This window comes from Lampetra planeri, chromosome 2, assembly GCF_965212315.1.
Source record: "Lampetra planeri chromosome 2, kcLamPlan1.2.h2, whole genome shotgun sequence".
NCBI lineage: Eukaryota > Metazoa > Chordata > Hyperoartia > Petromyzontiformes > Petromyzontidae > Lampetra > Lampetra planeri.
In genome coordinates this window covers 22760917-22778440 of record NC_136108.1, presented here as the reverse complement: position 1 = coordinate 22778440, position 17524 = coordinate 22760917, and the positions used below count along the sequence as shown (strand labels likewise).

At 41.0% G+C, this 17524-nt stretch overlaps 1 protein-coding gene across 13 annotated transcripts in view; it reads left to right on the top strand.

The window, feature by feature from the left end:
- Positions 1–17524, top strand: part of LOC144730006 (E3 ubiquitin-protein ligase rnf213-alpha-like) — a 141623-nt gene that overhangs the window by 47431 nt on the left and 76668 nt on the right. For all 13 annotated transcript variants that reach the window (XM_078610562.1, XM_078610542.1, XM_078610496.1 and 10 more), the window contains 7 exons: positions 1256–1423; positions 3777–3875; positions 5317–5439; positions 11135–11309; positions 12046–12231; positions 13446–13589; positions 14502–15106. In XM_078610562.1, coding sequence (XP_078466688.1) covers positions 1256–1423; positions 3777–3875; positions 5317–5439; positions 11135–11309; positions 12046–12231; positions 13446–13589; positions 14502–15106 — 1500 coding nt within the window. The remainder of the gene's footprint in view (positions 1–1255; positions 1424–3776; positions 3876–5316; positions 5440–11134; positions 11310–12045; positions 12232–13445; positions 13590–14501; positions 15107–17524) is intronic.

Here is a 17524-nt window from a genome sequence, read left to right as displayed (position 1 = left end):
GTTGTCCATCTCAAGTCTACCTCTTATTTAACTACATCGCTCTGTCGGGCGGTAGTGGTGGCGCACATGGCCAGTAATCCAGCATGAGGTTGCCATACCCCAGCTCACCAGGAGATGCCAGAATAGCACATTACTGTCATTAATATAATCTGTTTCCATATGTATGGGCATAGTGTTGCCCCCTCACATGCGTTCGTGTTCTCCGAATACTCCAGTTTCCTCCCATATGTAAAAACAATAATTAATTGGCTGAAAACATCTTAATATAATTGAGGAATGTAGAGTTGAGGCAATTGTTTGCGCCGGCTCATCACCTAACTACTTCCTTCCCGTTTGTCTTTGGTTCCTCGTGCCTCCTAGTCATTCTCTGTCTGAGAGCTAGGAAAACCGTGCATTGACATTCTAATGAATGTTTTGTACATATTCTCACTCAAACTTGATTTGAAGCTTTCGTGACTGCAGGAATTACTCTTTGGTTCTTTCGGTAAAATAACTTATAAAGAAAATAAATTAAATAATATAATACGCGTTTCGATAGACACACCTCTGTGTGTCTATGTTGTGTGTCTCTTTCTGTGTGTCTCTGTGTTGTCTCTTTCTGCTTGTGTGTCTGTGTGTCCCCGTGTCTGTTTTATTTCTCTTTCAAATTTAGCTAAGTTATACTCGATGACGACTGCTTCTGTTGCAATCAAAACGTCGTATTCTATCTTGATTTGAAGTTTTCGTGACTGCAGGGATCCATACTTACGTGACTTTACCGAAAGAACCAAAGAGTATTAATTTATCTTCTCACTCAACTATAATTCAACCTCTTATCTAAATCTCTGTTCTCTCATGTCATATCTAAATATTGTATACATTTATATAATTATATATACTCTGTCATCTACATTTCTCTTCTCATATCACTAGCACATTTAATCTTGCATACCTCTGATTTGAAATAACTACATCTCTATGTCATGTTACTCTTCTCTTTCACATCTCACATCTCTTGTCCACAACTCCTCTCGCCAATACTAAATCTCACACCTAGAGTGTCTCGTCATGTCTGTATTATCTGTCATCTGAATTGTCTTACTGCAATCACGTTCATCTTACCTGTTAACTATTCCCTTCCATTTGCAACGGATACCCAAATAATATTTCGGTGTTTGTGACGATGGAAAAAAGTGCCATTCAGTGCATAACTGTAGTTTATTTCTCCAGAAGTTATTTAGACATGGCATTAAAATAACATCTTGTTCTTGTTTAGGAAATAAACAGTCCAATGCCTGAAAGTCATCTGGAAGGCTCAAAGTACATACTTGATGCAAACTCCATCATCTTGCATTGGCTTCAAAACATATTGCCCACCTACATGTTCAATCCAATTAGGTGGGATTCTGAAGTAATCTTCTTTGTTAATCGACATGAACCAAAGGTAAACCATTTTAATATATTATCAGTTTAACACGTAGGCTTTCGCGACCAATGTTATTCATAATCGACGTTTTTGGGTTTAGATCGCGTTATTTATAAATGTGTCGTAACCCTCCACCACCCGACACGGCCAATCAGTAAAAATGTGTCACGTTGACAAAAGACAAATAGTTCACTGCTTTAGCCCACCGGTGTGTTGAAGCCACAACATTTACAATTTGAGTACGACGTTTCGCTGGTAATTGCATCCAGCATCATCGGGCAATTCGCCAGAATGGTGAGGCTCTGCTGTGTCTCCCGTTCTTATATAGAGCAGCAGCAGGGTGACGTCATCATTAACTCATTAACTCATCAGGTGCAAAGATTCAAGGGGGGAGTGATTGTAATTATATACTAGATTAGTAATCAGGCTATTGTTAAGTGCCTCGAGCACATTAAAACCATCCTTTTGGTTTAGATATGTGGATGACACTTTGGTTGTCTGGCCACATGGTAAAGATACACTTAACGATTTTCTAAATCATCTCAATGCACAAAACCCGGCCATTCAGTTCACCATGGAAATGGAGGTGAATAACACACTCCCGTTTACAGAAAGCAAACGCACACTGATGCCTATCTGAATGCAGATTCGCATCATCACCCAGCTCAGAAATCCTCTCTTATCAAGACGCTCATACATCAGGCTAAAACAGTGTCAGATGGTGAAAGTCTAGTGAGAGAGATTAAACATGTTAAAGAAGCACTAAGACAGAATGGCTACAATAATGCTCAAATTAACAGAGCACTAAAAGCCAAATCACGATCGCAAAGCAACACTGCTGAAAGCGATCAGATTATTAAAACAATAAAAATACCATTTATCTCAGGAGTAACTGACAAATTAGCCCGTGTTTTGCAAAAGCAAAACATTACAGTAAGATTTGGTACAGTACACAAAATTCAACAACTAGTAACGTGCACTAAAGACGAATTACCTAAATTATCAACAGAAGGTGTATATCGGATTAATTGTGTATGTGGCAGATGCTATATTGGACAGACAGGGCGTAACGTTAGTGTAAGACAAAGAACACCAGAGAAATATTAAACTATCACAAACACAACTGTCGGCAGTGGCAGAACATGCATGCCAACAGGGACACTCAATTGATTTTGACAACGTGGAAGTGTTGTGTAAAACTAGTTACTACTGGCAAAGACTAATTAGAGAATCGATTGAAATTGAGAGAAACAGAAATAACTTTAATCGCTCAGACAGCTACAGGCTTAGTGCGGCCTGGAAGCGTATTATTAAATAAGATACATTACAATTCCTTATAAGGGAAACAAACACTAACTGATTACTAATGTAGCATAATCACAATAAAACACATTCCAAATGATTACTAATCTACAACTCGCATCGTAACAATAGCCTGATTACTAATCTAGTATATAATTACAATCACTCCCCCCTTGAATCTTTGCACCTGATGAGTTAATGAGTTAATGATGACGTCACCCTGCTGCTGCTCTATATAAGAACGGGAGACACAGCAGAGCCTCACCATTCTGGCGAATTGCCCGATGATGCTGGATGCAATTACCAGCGAAACGTCGTACTCAAATTGTAAATGTTGTGGCTTCAACACACCGGTGGGCTAAAGCAGTGAACTATTTGTCTTTTGTCAACGTGACACATTTTTACTGATTGGCCGTGTCGGGTGGTGGAGGGTTACGACACATTTATAAATAACGCGGTCTAAACCCAAAAACGTGGATTATGATTAATATATTATATTGGAAGAAAATGTCTTACTTTTCCAGATAACTGTTTTCTTAAAATCAAAAGCAAGCTGAAGAGGTCATCAGAACCATTACCATCACTTATCATTCACATCATTGTCATGATCTTTTGCAACTGCAACAATATTATCATCATTGTCATTATAAGCATTGCTAAGCTGTCTGGCTCAGCAGCTCAGCACTCTGGCATAGCCGCATAGAGGGTGGAGCTGGCATGTTTGTATGTGTGTGTGTTGTCGTCCGTGTGTGATGGACAGAGCTGATTTGACTGGCTTATTCAGTGGGGCGAGCTTTGCTCATGTGAGCATATATGATCCTGATTTCTATTGTCACTCCCCCTGCTACTGATTTGACTGCGAGGCTTTTTTTGCAGAATGTGGCTTCACCCATTATGTACAGCGAATCATGCCACAAACCCACTATTCCTTCAGCAGAATCACTCTTTGCAGAAATTATGGATAACTCTGGAATTGTGCAAGTGCGAAAATAAACTCTACATGATTTGGGCCCTTGTTGTGATTGTGTTTCACCTGGTGAAATAAAGTAAAATCTTAATTCTTTTGCAGATTTGGCATGATGTCCTTTCAATTAACTTTAAGGCTGAAGACTTCAACAAAATATGGAATACACAGACCATGACTTTTCTCAAGAACAGAATTCAGAAGGTATTTAAAAATGAAACATTTGACTGCATTTTTGTAATGTATTTTCTATGAGCAATACATTTTTCATCTTAATTCCTCTGTTGTGATTTTAATGAAGCAGTGGTTAGATAATGGCTGATGATGCATTTTTGCTTTAACATGTACTATTTTGATGTGGCCCAGTTTCATAACACGTAAATATGCACATAATGAAAATGCAACCAAAATATGTGACGAAAAGCAACTGGCTCTGTCTCATGGAGAATTCCACTTTCATATCTAAAATGTACCAAATAAAATAAAACTATAGCTTAGTTTGACCCATAAAATGAGTGATGAGATTTATCTCTTCCAAGCTCCTTAAATGACAGAGCATCACCTTCTGCCAGGAAAGTTAGCAATAACCAGATATGTACATAGTTGTCTTTAACGCTTTACCATAGAGCAACATCACTCTTTTACCTTCAAATCATCATATATTCCATTTAGTTATCCAAGCAGAGATATGAGGCAGTTATGGTGCTGGCTCAAACCCCATTACGTGAACACATTTCTCCGGTTCTCTTATCATTACACTGGCTACCGGTCTTGAAATGAGTAGAGTTTAAGAGCCTTCTACTAGTTTTTAAAGCCTTGCATGGGCTGGCACCACCATATATTCACGAGCTAATCCAACCTTACACCCCCTCAAGGGCGTTAAGATCTGCAGACTCTGCCCTTCTGTGCGTACCTTGATCCCGGCTGCGTTCCTGGGGTGAGCGGACATTTGCTGTGTCTGCGCCTCGGTTGTGAAATTCCCTGACGTTGGAAATGTGTTTAACTGACAATGTGGATACTTTTAAGCCGCGTCTAAAAATACATTTTCTTAAGTCAATTTATTATATTTAGCTATCCTCTCTTGGCCTTAGCTTAATCTTACAAGGCGCCTTGAGACATTAGTGGATGGCGCCTTACAAATACATGTAAATGATTATTATTTGATTTCAGATCATTTGTTACATTTCAGTGCATTTGTGCTTCAGAATTACACATGTAACATTGCATGTACAAGTACAGCCATTTTTTTCAATCGACTGCTGGCTTCCCCATGGTGTGTGGTTCGTGGGGATTATTTGACCATACTTCATGCTGTTCAGTGCAGATTGGTAAAGTGGGTAGCATAGAAGTATAGCACAGCAATAGATTTGCTGCACTGCCCTCTGTTGCCCACAATGTAGCCCCACAGCTCTATAACAACTTGTTTTTGTGCGGTCATCACCCATCCAAGCATTTTCCAGGCTCACTCCTGCTTAGCTTCCGAGAATGGGCACATTCCAAGTAATTTTATCACAGGCCACCTAAATATAGCTGTGTATAGTTGTATTTGTAGTTTGTTGGACCGCATGTTAGATGATGTCCGCTGTGTTAATGATTTTGCCTTGTAATGAAAGATAGCGGCCTATGTTGTCATCACCTCCTGCAGGCAGACAGGAAGCAGCAAATCAAGGCCTACTGCAGCAGTGCAGAATATCTAAAAAAATTGAGCCCTTCCCTGGAAAACTGCTTTGCAGAATGCGCTATCCAAGCAGTGCATTACGTGTGTGAGGTAAGTTTGTAATGTATGTATGGTAAGTCCTTGCTTAACGCGTGGTGTTCATGCAATACGTTTTTGCTATAACGTGGTTGTTCCATTTTTTTGCACAACGCGAAACGCGAATCGTTATAACGCGGTTTATGAGCGGTTGATGATTAACTACTTTTTTGAGCTGTGCGGCTGAGCGGTACGGTGATACAGTAGGCAGAATGATACAGTAATGCGGCAGCATACCTTCAGTTATTTGTCCCGCCATCTTACTGTGTATACGGTCATCATATCTCACCAAATGTTAAAGTTACTACCTTATTATAGGGGAAATTCTTTTCGCTTAACACACTTTTCAAGAATGCAACTACTGCGTTAAACGAGAGCAACCTGTGCTGAAGTTCTTATACACTTTCTAGACAATATGCATGATTTGCATATGTTTGTTTCCAATTTTTCTGTGAATATATAATGTACATGTCAATGCACACCCCTTTGCCAATTAATTTCTGGGTGCAGGCCTCCCCACATTGTATGGGTCATGGAGGTTATTCGACCAAACTTCACTATTGCTGGTCAGTGCATTTTGGTGAAAGTGATGAGCATAGATGCGGAAGTTTAGAAGTACAGAACAAGAGTGGATTTGTCTTTACTGCCCTATACTGCTACCAATGTAGTCCCGCATCCTGTAACACTTGTGATGACAGATGGTCACCCATCCAAGCACTATTGAGGTTTAATTCTGTTTAGCTTCTGAGATCAGACAGAAGGTGGTTTGATTACAGGCACATATACAGTGAGGGAAAAAAGTATTTGATCCCCTGCTGATTTTGTGCGTATGCCCACTGACAAAGAAATGATCAGTCTATAATTTTAATGGTAGGTTTATTTGAACAGTGAGAGACAGAATAACAACAAAAAAATCCAGAAAACGCATGTAAAAAATGTTATAAATTGATTTGCATTTTAATGAGGGAAATAAGTATTTGACCCCTCTGCAAAACATGACTTAGTACTTGGTGGCAAAACCCCTTGTTGGCAATCACAGAGGTCAGACGTTTCTTGTAGTTGGCCACCAGGTTTGCACACATCTCAGGAGGGATTTTGTCCCACTCCTCTCTGCAGATCTTCTCCAAGTCATTAAGGTTTCGAGGCTGACGTTTGGCAACTCGAACCTTCAGCTCCCTCCACAGATTTTCTATGGGATTAAGGTCTGGAGACTGCCTAGGCCACTCCAGGACCTTAATGTGCTTCTTCTTGAGCCACTCCTTTGTTGCCTTGGCTGTGTGTTTTGGGTCATTGTCATGCTGGAATACCCATCCACGACCCATTATCAATGCCCTGGCTGAGGGAAGGAGGTTCTCACCCAAGATTTGACGGTACATGGCCCCGTCCATCGTCCCTTTGATGCGGTGAAGTTGTCCTGTCCCCTTAGTAGAAAAACACCCCCAAAGCATAATGTTTCCACCTCCATGTTTGACGGCGGGGATGGTGTTCTTGGGGTCATAGGCAGCATTCCTCCTCCTCCAAACACGACGAGTTGAGTTGATGCCAAAGAGCTCCATTTTGGTCTCATCTGACCACAACACTTTCACCCAGTTGTCCTCTGAATCATTCAGATGTTCATTGGCAAACTTCAGACGGGCATGTATATGTGCTTTCTTGAGCAGGGGGGCCTTGCGGGCGCTGCAGGATTTCAGTCCTTCACGGTGTAGTGTGTTACCAACTGTTTTCTTGGTCACTATGGTCCCAGCTGCCTTGAGATCATTGACAAGATAATCCCGTGTAGTTCTGGGCTGATTCCTCACCGTTCTCATGATCATTGCAACTCCACGAGGTGAGATCTTGCATGGAGCCCCAGGCCGAGGGAGATTGACAGTTCTTTTTTGTTTCTTCCATTTGTGAATAATCGCACCAACTGTTGTCACCTTATCACCAAGCTGCTTGGTGATGGTCTTGTAGCCCATTCCAGCCTTGTGTAGGTCTATAATCTTGTCCCTGACATCCTTGGAGAGCTCTTTGGTCTTGCCCATGGTGGAGAGTTTGGAATCTGATTGATTGATTGCTTCTGTGAACAGGTATCTTTTATACAGGTAACAAGCTGAGATTAGGAGCACTCCTTCTAAGAGTGTGCTCCTAATCTCAGCTCGTTACCTGTGAAGTATTGGAAATGATGGCAGGAAACTCCTTTGACGGGAACACACTTCTTTTATTAAATCTTGACTTGAACGATACAACGCGTGGCCTCTCTTCTTCACAGTACGGTCACCATACAACGGTACAACTCGTGATCTCTTCTCTCCGCTCCACACTTCTCTCAACTCCCGTAGACTCTGTGCTGCTGGCTCTCTGTGCCTCGTGTAGACTCCGCGCCTCGGCTACACTCTCCTCTCGTCTCGTGTAGACTCTGCGCCTCTGCTACACTCTTCACTCGTCTCGTGTAGACTTTACACATCCGCTACACTCTTCACTCGTCTCGTGTAGACTTTACACATCTGCTACACACTCTTCAGTACCCGTCTCGTGTAGACCTTACATCTCCGGCTACACACTCTTCAGTACCTATCTCGTGTAGACCTTATACTCTCTCTGGCTACACCGTATGCATTACTCGGCTCGTGTAGATCTTACACTCTCTCTGGCTACACCGTATGCATTACTCGGCTCGTGTAGACCTTACACTCTCTCTGGCTACACACTGTACATTACTCTCCATTACTCTCCCTTACTCTCCTCTCCGGGCTCTATCTCTGCACCTTCGTCTTCATTCCTAGATGGTTCCACTTCCTCCCTCTACTCCTCTGTGCATCACCTTATATCTCCCTTCCTCCCGGGAGACGGAGCGGATGCGGACCTCAACGTCGGCACCGCTCCTCAGTTACCCAATCACCATGCGCTATCTCTACGATCCGTTTCCGCCCAGCGCGTGTTTCCACTCATCGACCAATCACACCGCGCTGCCACCCGATCACTTCCTCTCAGCGCGTCACCGGCACACAGCCAATCAGCAGCACTACCCCCACCCGCGCTGACGCCTGCTCCTCCCCGTCAGCGCGCGTCACCACACACACACCCGTACGTACGCGCTGGCACACGACGTATACCCCCAGCGCGTATCACCACTACACCTGTATAAAAGACACCTGGGAGCCAGAAATATTTCTGATTGAGAGGGGGTCAAATACTTTTTTCCCTCATTAAAATGCAAATAAATGTATAACATTTTTGACATGCGTTTTTCTGGATTTTGTTGTTGTTATTCTGTCTCTCACTGTTCAAATAAACCTACCATTAAAATTATAGACTTATCATTTCTTTGTCAGTGGGCAAACGTACAAAATCAGCAGGGGATCAAATACTTTTTTCCCTCACTGTATACTATGTACTTTATATGCAATCTGATCATTTTATTGCAGAAGCCTGTTTTCACCACACATTTGCTCATGGCATGAAGAATGAATGGTCTCGCATTTTATTTAACATAAAATTAATTACAGTATTCCCTCGTTATTCACGAACTTGGTATCCCTGATTTTGGCTATCCGTGAATCACATCTGGAACTCTAAGTAAAGTCATGATAGAGAATGTGATGTGAGAAAGTGATGAGATATAAGTAATGAGAGAGAGATTGATGAGATATATTACTTACGTTCTTGAAAATGCTCGCGAATGCCAAATTTGTGAATGCATAAACCTTGTTCCAATGGGATAAATGGGGTTACGTTCCTGGTATGAGTGAGCATATGGGGGAAATAGTAAATGTTTAATAATTTCTAGAATAAATAAATAATACATTTGTAATGTGGCACTCAGAGACGCTGTCTTGCTTAAGTTATATATATTTATTATATATTACAGTCCACCCGACTCGATGACATGTTATCAGGTGGACGCAGGTTGACTATATACAACTGGGGGACTAGCTGCTACGCAACATTCACTATATAGCTGACTGACTATATAGGAGCCGTCGATGTAGTAGCCATGGCGAAGATATATAACTTCTTTCCCAGCCTTCCAGACGATGAGGGCGATCCACTCTGATGACAGCGACAACGGTCTGGACCCCCTCTCTCACTATAACACCCCGGGGGTTCTACATCTACCCCCGCTATTACTCCTCACCCAGTTACCTCACTTGACCCTGCCTGTCCTCATCACTGCAATCATTATTTATGGCCATTAGGCCCCGTACTGCCCTTGCACATTGTAAAGAACAATGTGTTTTTTGTATTACCTTTGATCATGATGATTTGACAACGATGGAGGTGGTGGTGATGGTGAGGAATTCAGAAGCATGACTCCTCAGGAGATGCAGGTGTTTGATAACAACGTACAGTTACCATGATTTGAAGCTTTTGTGATTGTAGGAATCCATACTCTTTGGTTCTTTCGGTGAAGTCACGAAGGTAGAAATAAAATAAAACAAATCACGACGTTTGCTTGTGTTGCGATCAAAACGTCGTGATTTGTTTTATTTTATTTCTACCTACTGACTTTACCGAAAGAACCATAGAGTATAGTTATCATTTTAGCACTCTGGGGAGCACGAGCCGCAACACTTTCCCGATTGCAATCACGTTCTTTTAATGAGCCTCACAGCCGACTCGTTTATACTAAAATGTATAAATGAGTTAACGGTAAGTACATTTAAAGTAAAAATGCACAATAGCGAGTTCAGAGCGGGATTTCAGTGACTCTTGAGGACAAAGCGGGCAGCCGAGGGGGCATGCCTAATCTACGCAGTTTTAAATGTAAAACTCTGCCCGCACCTCCCCGGTGTCGGTGGTCTGGCACTATGTACACTCGTGAATACTGGAGTCTGGCGGGTCGCGAATAGGCAATTAGTATACATTTAAAATGGGCGAATATGCAAAACTTGTGAATCCGGAATTCGCGCATCGCGAGGGTTTACCATATTTATTTACGGTAATTAATAAAAAAAAATAGGTTTTCGTGGGTCAATATCATTATCTACGAAATGTGCTATTCACGAGCACCTCCGGAACGTATATCCCTCACGATTACTAGGGAATACTGTATACATTGGAACTGTTTTAGGATTTTGGATTATTTAATCAGTGGTTTTCTCTCATGATGTTGTAATGGTTGGCACAAAGGACGTGCAATGCAGAGGTCATGGAGCAGCAGATAAAACAAGTGGGCAAGTTTCTTAAATCACCTCCACCTCTCTCCATCGATAATGAGTACACCACAGTCGCTCAGCAGGTCGTTTGTGGTGGGGTAAAGTGTGGGTAAGCCCAACTCTTCCAAGAGATCTAGCAAGCGTAGAAGAGTAGGCCAAATACCCTCTCGAGGGTCTATGGAGCTCCCTAAAGTGAAGGCCCTTCTGCCAGCAGTGGCATAACCTAGCATTTGCAGTGAGTTTCAATACACATGACAGAAGTGTAGTTAATTCATAGGCTTTTATACAAAATTTATCTGACATTGTACCCTGGTAAATCAATGTATGACTAGAAGAAAATGAAGTTTACACTTAAGACAAATCACAAATTAGATATTTTATGACAGTTAAAAATGTCATCAACCCTTACAGTGATAATCTAAGTCCCACTGAAAATGGAGTAATGTAGGATGTCTGTCGAATAAGTTGACCTTTGGTCAACTTATTCGAGTAGTAACGTTTCTTCCCACCAGTGTCTCAGCACCCCCGTGTTGACATGTGTACATTGGTTCAACGTTTGTCTGTTTCTTTAGGCAAAGGAAGAGGAGGAAATTCTCAGATATATACAGACACATGCAGTAAGGCTCGGTGGACTCCTGTCCAGCATTTTGGAGAATTCTTGGCCTAAACATGAAGAAACATCCAATGAGGACATCGTCAAACACCTCCTGACGTGGCAAGCTTCGGCTACATTCCTGCAGATCTGGGGTAAAGCTGCACCATAGTTTCATTATTGTTAAGCTTGTTTGCCCAGGAAAGCCTCACTAAGTATTTTGACTCTTTTTTTAGACGACAGATATGAGTGCAAAATACGACAAATAAAGCACTATAATAAATAATAAAAAGTATATAAATATAATGTCCACGTTAATTCCTGTAGATTTGTCAACACCAAATTCAAGCTTGGGCAAAGCAGCAAAACAAAAACAATAACAACAGTCTCAGACCACACCAATTACATTGTACATAAAAATTTGACTCGGATGCACGGGTCAGGATTCAAATTTGCAAATTACATTCACAAATTTGGCTGTATCTGGCACTAATCTTCTGCTTCATAATATTTAAAGGAAGATTTACGATGTTAAGGAAGGTAATACGCTTGTTCTAAAACGTTGGTGCTATAGATATTACCAGTGAGTAACATGGGGGTAGTTGTTCAACTTTGGCAAATTTGGACCATGATGCCGGCACACAATGACCTACTCTTGTGAATGACCCCACTGGGATTTGTAACATCCACTGTGGAACAGACAGCACTTGTTAATACACCTGCAGTGATAATCAGGGCCACTGCTATATTTGAACCATGAGCTGGTGCAACAAGTGATAACCTAGGTTGTAAGAGCTGCACATTCATAAATGTACTTACTTACATTACGGTAGTTCCTGATGGGTTTTTGTGTCAAGTTTTGCTCATAATCTACATTTTTCACTTGTGCAGGAAGCAATACGAAGCTACATGAAACAATGACCGACCAAGCTCGATTCCATATTGGCATAGCTCAGTCTGTGCTTGAAAAACTAATTAATGAGCTCATTGATGGGTCTGTCGTGTATAGGATCCTTCATCTGGCCATCCAGCACATAGAAAAACTATTGGAATGCTTCGATGCTATAAATAACAACGGTAAGGAATTTTAATGTTTCTTAACTATTTCCTTGTTACCACATATTATATCTGTACCTTGAAAAAATATCTTAACAATGCAGGGGTCCGCAACATATCGATGACAATTACAGCTGCCCTATAAATATAGTTGTCAATGCACAAGCTATTTATTTGATAATCAAGTGTATCGCCATTTGTCTCCAGGCAATGGAGTAGGAGATCTGCTGGCATAGACATGTGTTTTCTTGAATCGGCCCCGAGTTCAAGCTTCTCACACTGCACAAACCAACTAACAATGACCCCTATTGATCTCTGGGCATTGTGTGGCTTCTACCCGATGTACAGTAAGTCCTCATTAATGTGGTAGATGCGTTCCTAAAAAGTTCCGCATTAAACAAAAAACGTGTTAAGCGAAAATAATTTCCCCATAAATAATATAACGATAAAATTTGGCGAGATACAATGTACTATGCACAAAGTGTGAGATGACGCAACAAATATCTGAGGGTACGCTGCCGCGTGACTGTATCATTCGGCGTACTGTATCACTACTGCTTAGCCGAGCAGCTCAAGAAGTTCACTGTCGACCGCTCAGGTACTGCGTTATAATGGTGCACGTTCTGCATTTTAACGGACGTGTTCTGGAATATAACGATGTACGTTCCGCATTCAAATGTTGCGCGTTCCACGTTGTGCAAAGCGTTCCCTAATGGAAGAACCTCATAGCAAAAAAACGCATTGTGTGAACACCGCACATTAAATGAGGACTTGCGGTATGGGCTAACAGTTGAAACCCCCGATGCAAATATGAACAAATAACATGTTAATTATGCATTTCCATTGTTGGGCTAGGCCAAGGGGATATGCTTGACATCGCTAGGGGGTCGGCGGTGGTCAGGTGGGGTTAATAAGCAGTGTTACTGTATGTGTGTACATTTGCAATTCTGAAGCAACATACTTATTATTCAGTGTAAACTAAATGTCTTAGCTGTTACTTAATATGTAAATGTATCTATAATTTAATCCTTTTTTATTATTTAATGAAACATAAACCTGTATCTTGGTAGGGGTACACTTGTTGTTTATAGGTTTGGTAAAGCTGATATAATACGAGGTTTCGGACCTCAATAATAGTTTGATTAAAGTATCAAAATTTACATTGAACTGGATCCCATGTTCCAGTGATTTCCTTGGTTTTTGAAAATTAGATAATCTTTTGTTTTGCTTTGCAGATTCCAAGACAACAAAGGTCACACGGACAGACCTTGAGATGGTGTTGGGCTGGCGGCAAAGTGAGATTGACGAATTTAAATTTCAGATAACCCTCGTGAATGAGCTGCTGTCAAGATGTGAGATTGTCAAGAACAATATGAATGGTGGGCGATGCAGGAAACTTTCTTTTTTATGTTTAAATATTTATATTTCAGAGGTGTTGACAATCCATTTGCATTCAGTGATTGCATACAGGAGAGTAAAAAAAAACCCAGGTTAATGTGTTTTGGCTAAATCAGGTATTCGAGTACAGCAAACCCTTCCCACTCGTGGGTTTAGCTGTTACGTTTTTTTGGTTTCATGCCCAATTTATGGAGATATAGTTCATCGATCGCAGTTGAACACAAGATTCTTATCTGCATCGTAACTGCACTGCTCCCCATGATGCTGCCGCGGAAGAATACGTGGTGTCGTCTTGTCTCCCAAGCGGCCCATTGCGGGTCCCAGGCCACGCGGTGTTCACAACCGCCAGTGAGGAGGCAGTGGGGTTCAGCCACATTTTTCTTCCTCTAGTGTACAGTACTATACATGGATGCGTGTACATATAGTATTGTACACTACGTACTTTTTTTTGCATTCTATACATTTACTGTGCAAGTTATATTTAACATTGTAAAATATTTTTATCATACTTTACATTCGAAATACTTCCTGTTTAATGTTTGGGTTGATGTAGGGTAACATAAATCAAAAGGAGGGGTTGGTGTCATTACAAACCGTGAACCAAACCATAATTTTCCCATTTGCCTTTGAGTTTGTGGATCACGGATTTGACGATTGCAGTCGTTTTCAAGAACGTAACCCACGTGATGGGCAAGGCTTTGCTGTACAATGTGTATAAGGTTCAGGAAAAGTGTCAATTCCACTTAAAATTATAAATATATTAAAAATATTTCACTTAAAGAAGAGGGACTATAATAGGCTTGTAGAGGTAATGGAGATAATTGCACAAAATTTGATCAAAAGTAAACCATCTTACAAAATACGTAATGAGTGTGTTTTTCTTTTATTAACAGATGACTATAACAATCTACGAAATAATTATGAAGAGTGTCTAAAAGCTGATTCAAAACCTATCAAAACCCTCTGGCTTGCCAGAGTATTGGGCAAAGAAGAGATGTTGGGGCAACAATTACTTTTTCTCGAAACGGAACAACAGGAAATGGCCAAACATCTTCTCAAACTGAAGGGATCTTTTCTTTTTTCTCAATCGTGGAAGAACCAGATGAGACACATGACAAACTCCAGGAAGCTTTACAGATTTTCAGCATTTTCTCTAGCCCTTGTGTTTGAAGAAATATGGAAACCAGCATATAGCAGCCTTGAGACGCTCTACAATGATGTAAAACATGGCACAATCAGCCTTGGTGAAGTTCACAAAAAATTCGGAGACAACAGTGAAGAATCCTTAAAGAACGAGTTTTATATTATTGCCCCAGCATTGGACGGGCCTGACTGTTCAAAGCAAGATATGGCTGTTTGGATAGAAGAGAGACTTACCCAGATACGCCACTACAGGCAAATCAGCGAGGCTGCAAGATCAGCAAAAGCCGTCTCAGAAATAGTGGACTGCCTTGGACTGACGGGAGATTTTCGGCTTCTCAGAGAGTTGTCACATCACGTAAGTAACCATGAATATTTCAGAGTCCATCGCGTGCATTGGGTTGAAAGTACTGTGGCTGGTTAATATATTTAATATAAGGACACTCAAGTTGAGAGAGATCTGGTCCAGATTAAGTCTGGATTTGTTTTGATTGAATGTGATCTGAATGATCGTTTGGAGGGAAAGCAATGGGATATTTGGTGTGGATCATATATGAATCATGTAAGCAAACTAATCTATTAAGGAGCGCAAAGTGCAATTAATTTAATTTTCACTTTTAACCACCGAAATATTATCTTCATGATTGCTTATGAAAGGTAGCACCACTGCGGCTACATTATTAACGGTCAGTAAAATTTATTTCAAAACTATTAAAAACTTAAATTTTCTAGACAGTTTGTTCAGATCTGATCTGATCAGATGATAAGGAAATCAGCATATGATCTGAATACGATTCATCTCATCCAATGCCCATGACCTATTCGACCAAACCTGATTGGGACCGATTACATTTCTCATCTCGATCCAATCCCTATTCAATGTGTTCTAACATCTGTACAAAACAATCTTATGTGTATTTAAAGCTTTCGTGACTGCAGGGATTCATCTTCTTGGTTCTATCGTTAAAGTCACGTAGAATGGAAATAATAAATAATAAAACATTATAAAATAATTCTCACGACGTTTCGGCCACAACGCAAGCAGCCGTCCTCAGGTGAAGAACAGGTCTGTCGAGACGACAGAGTCTGAATGACACACCCCAGGCTTGGAGCGTATATTTAAGCTGGGAGGGAGGAGGAAGAGCGCCTTGACAAAATAATTTACATATCAATAGGAATTTTAGCATATTTATGGAAAATGCAGATATGCAATTAGTACTACTTGTGAAGTGCGTAGGAGGTTTGGCGAGGGGTTTAAAGTTATGTTTTGCCCGTGCATTATGCAGGATTAGCAGCATCAAAGGGAGGGGATAGGGGGAAGCATTAATAAAGGGAAGGAATGTTAATAGTCTGTAGCTGCAGTAACTAAACCACCACGTAAACAACTAAAGTATAAACTACATAGTATCATCAGTATACTAAATATACTCTCCAATAAGCTGAGCTACTAACAGTAAGTAATACATTACAATTCTATGTCGCAAAAAAATAATATGCTTCCAGCTAAACTTTATTCTCTTACATCACACGGGTCTCCTCTGTACTATATACTGCCGTAGACAAACCCAACATTTAATTATATACTGTATTACTATACACCACCCTATACCTTATACATTGTAATATTACACTATGTATTATTCTACCCACCCTACTGTATATCACACTCCTGTATATTCACTATACAATTACGATACTATATATTACTTTGTACATTGTATTAAACATTACAATTTTATACTATTTATTATTATACAATCTGCTATACACTATACCATTGACCGTTGCGTGAAAGATACTAAGAGGAAGCAACGAAATATGTCAATGGGAGAGTGGTGGTAGGAGACTTGCAGCTGAGCAAAGAATCCATTCCCTGCGGAGAAAACAAACTTAGTAATCATTGGAAAGATGTTATCAACCACGCAAAAAAGACTTAATTACACTTTTTTGGACCATCTTATCTGACAGGCACTATTTTACTTCACTTTACCGAGTGTTAACATCCCCAGTGTTTAACAGTACTCTCTTCATTGTTCAGCCAGCATTGGTATGAACATGGGCATTTGCGTTCTTTTTCTATCATGTGTATCAGGCCCCCCCTCCCCCTCTCTGTCCAATGCGTTGGCGTGTGCAGCAGCAACCGCGTCCAAGCCGTCGTCCATCCTTTTGGCCCCGCCCCCCTCCCCCTCCCGATGCGTTGTACGTGGCACTCCGTGCCGTCTTTGAGCCCCGCCCCCCTCCCTCCCGATACGTTCCATTCATTGGCTACCACATTCTGATGAGCTCCCCCCCCTCTCCTCCCCCCTCAACTTGCTTTTAAGGGATTACATCATTGCCTCACTTGATGCAGCTAATCCGGCTGTGACGGTCCCACCTGATGACGGAGACTTGTGTTGCCTCCGAAACGTCGTGATTTTTATTTTATTTTATTTTCATTAATTTTGATGTTTTACCTACGTGACTTTACCGAAAAAACCTAAGAATATGAATCCTTGCAGTCACGAAAGCTTCAAATCTAGAATTAAGATATATAGTCAATGCCAATGAGTTGACTGCGGTCTGAAAGTCACCTTATGGAAGAGGTACGTAGACAACACTTTTGTCAACTGGCCACATGGCCGGCCTGCTCTAGACCAATTCCTCGACCACATAAATTCCATACACCCAGCCATCAGATTCACCATGGAAGTCGAAAAAGATCGCAAGCTACCCTTTTTGGATGTCCTAATTAAAAGGAGACCTGATGGTTCAATGAGCCATTCTGTCTACAGGAAAG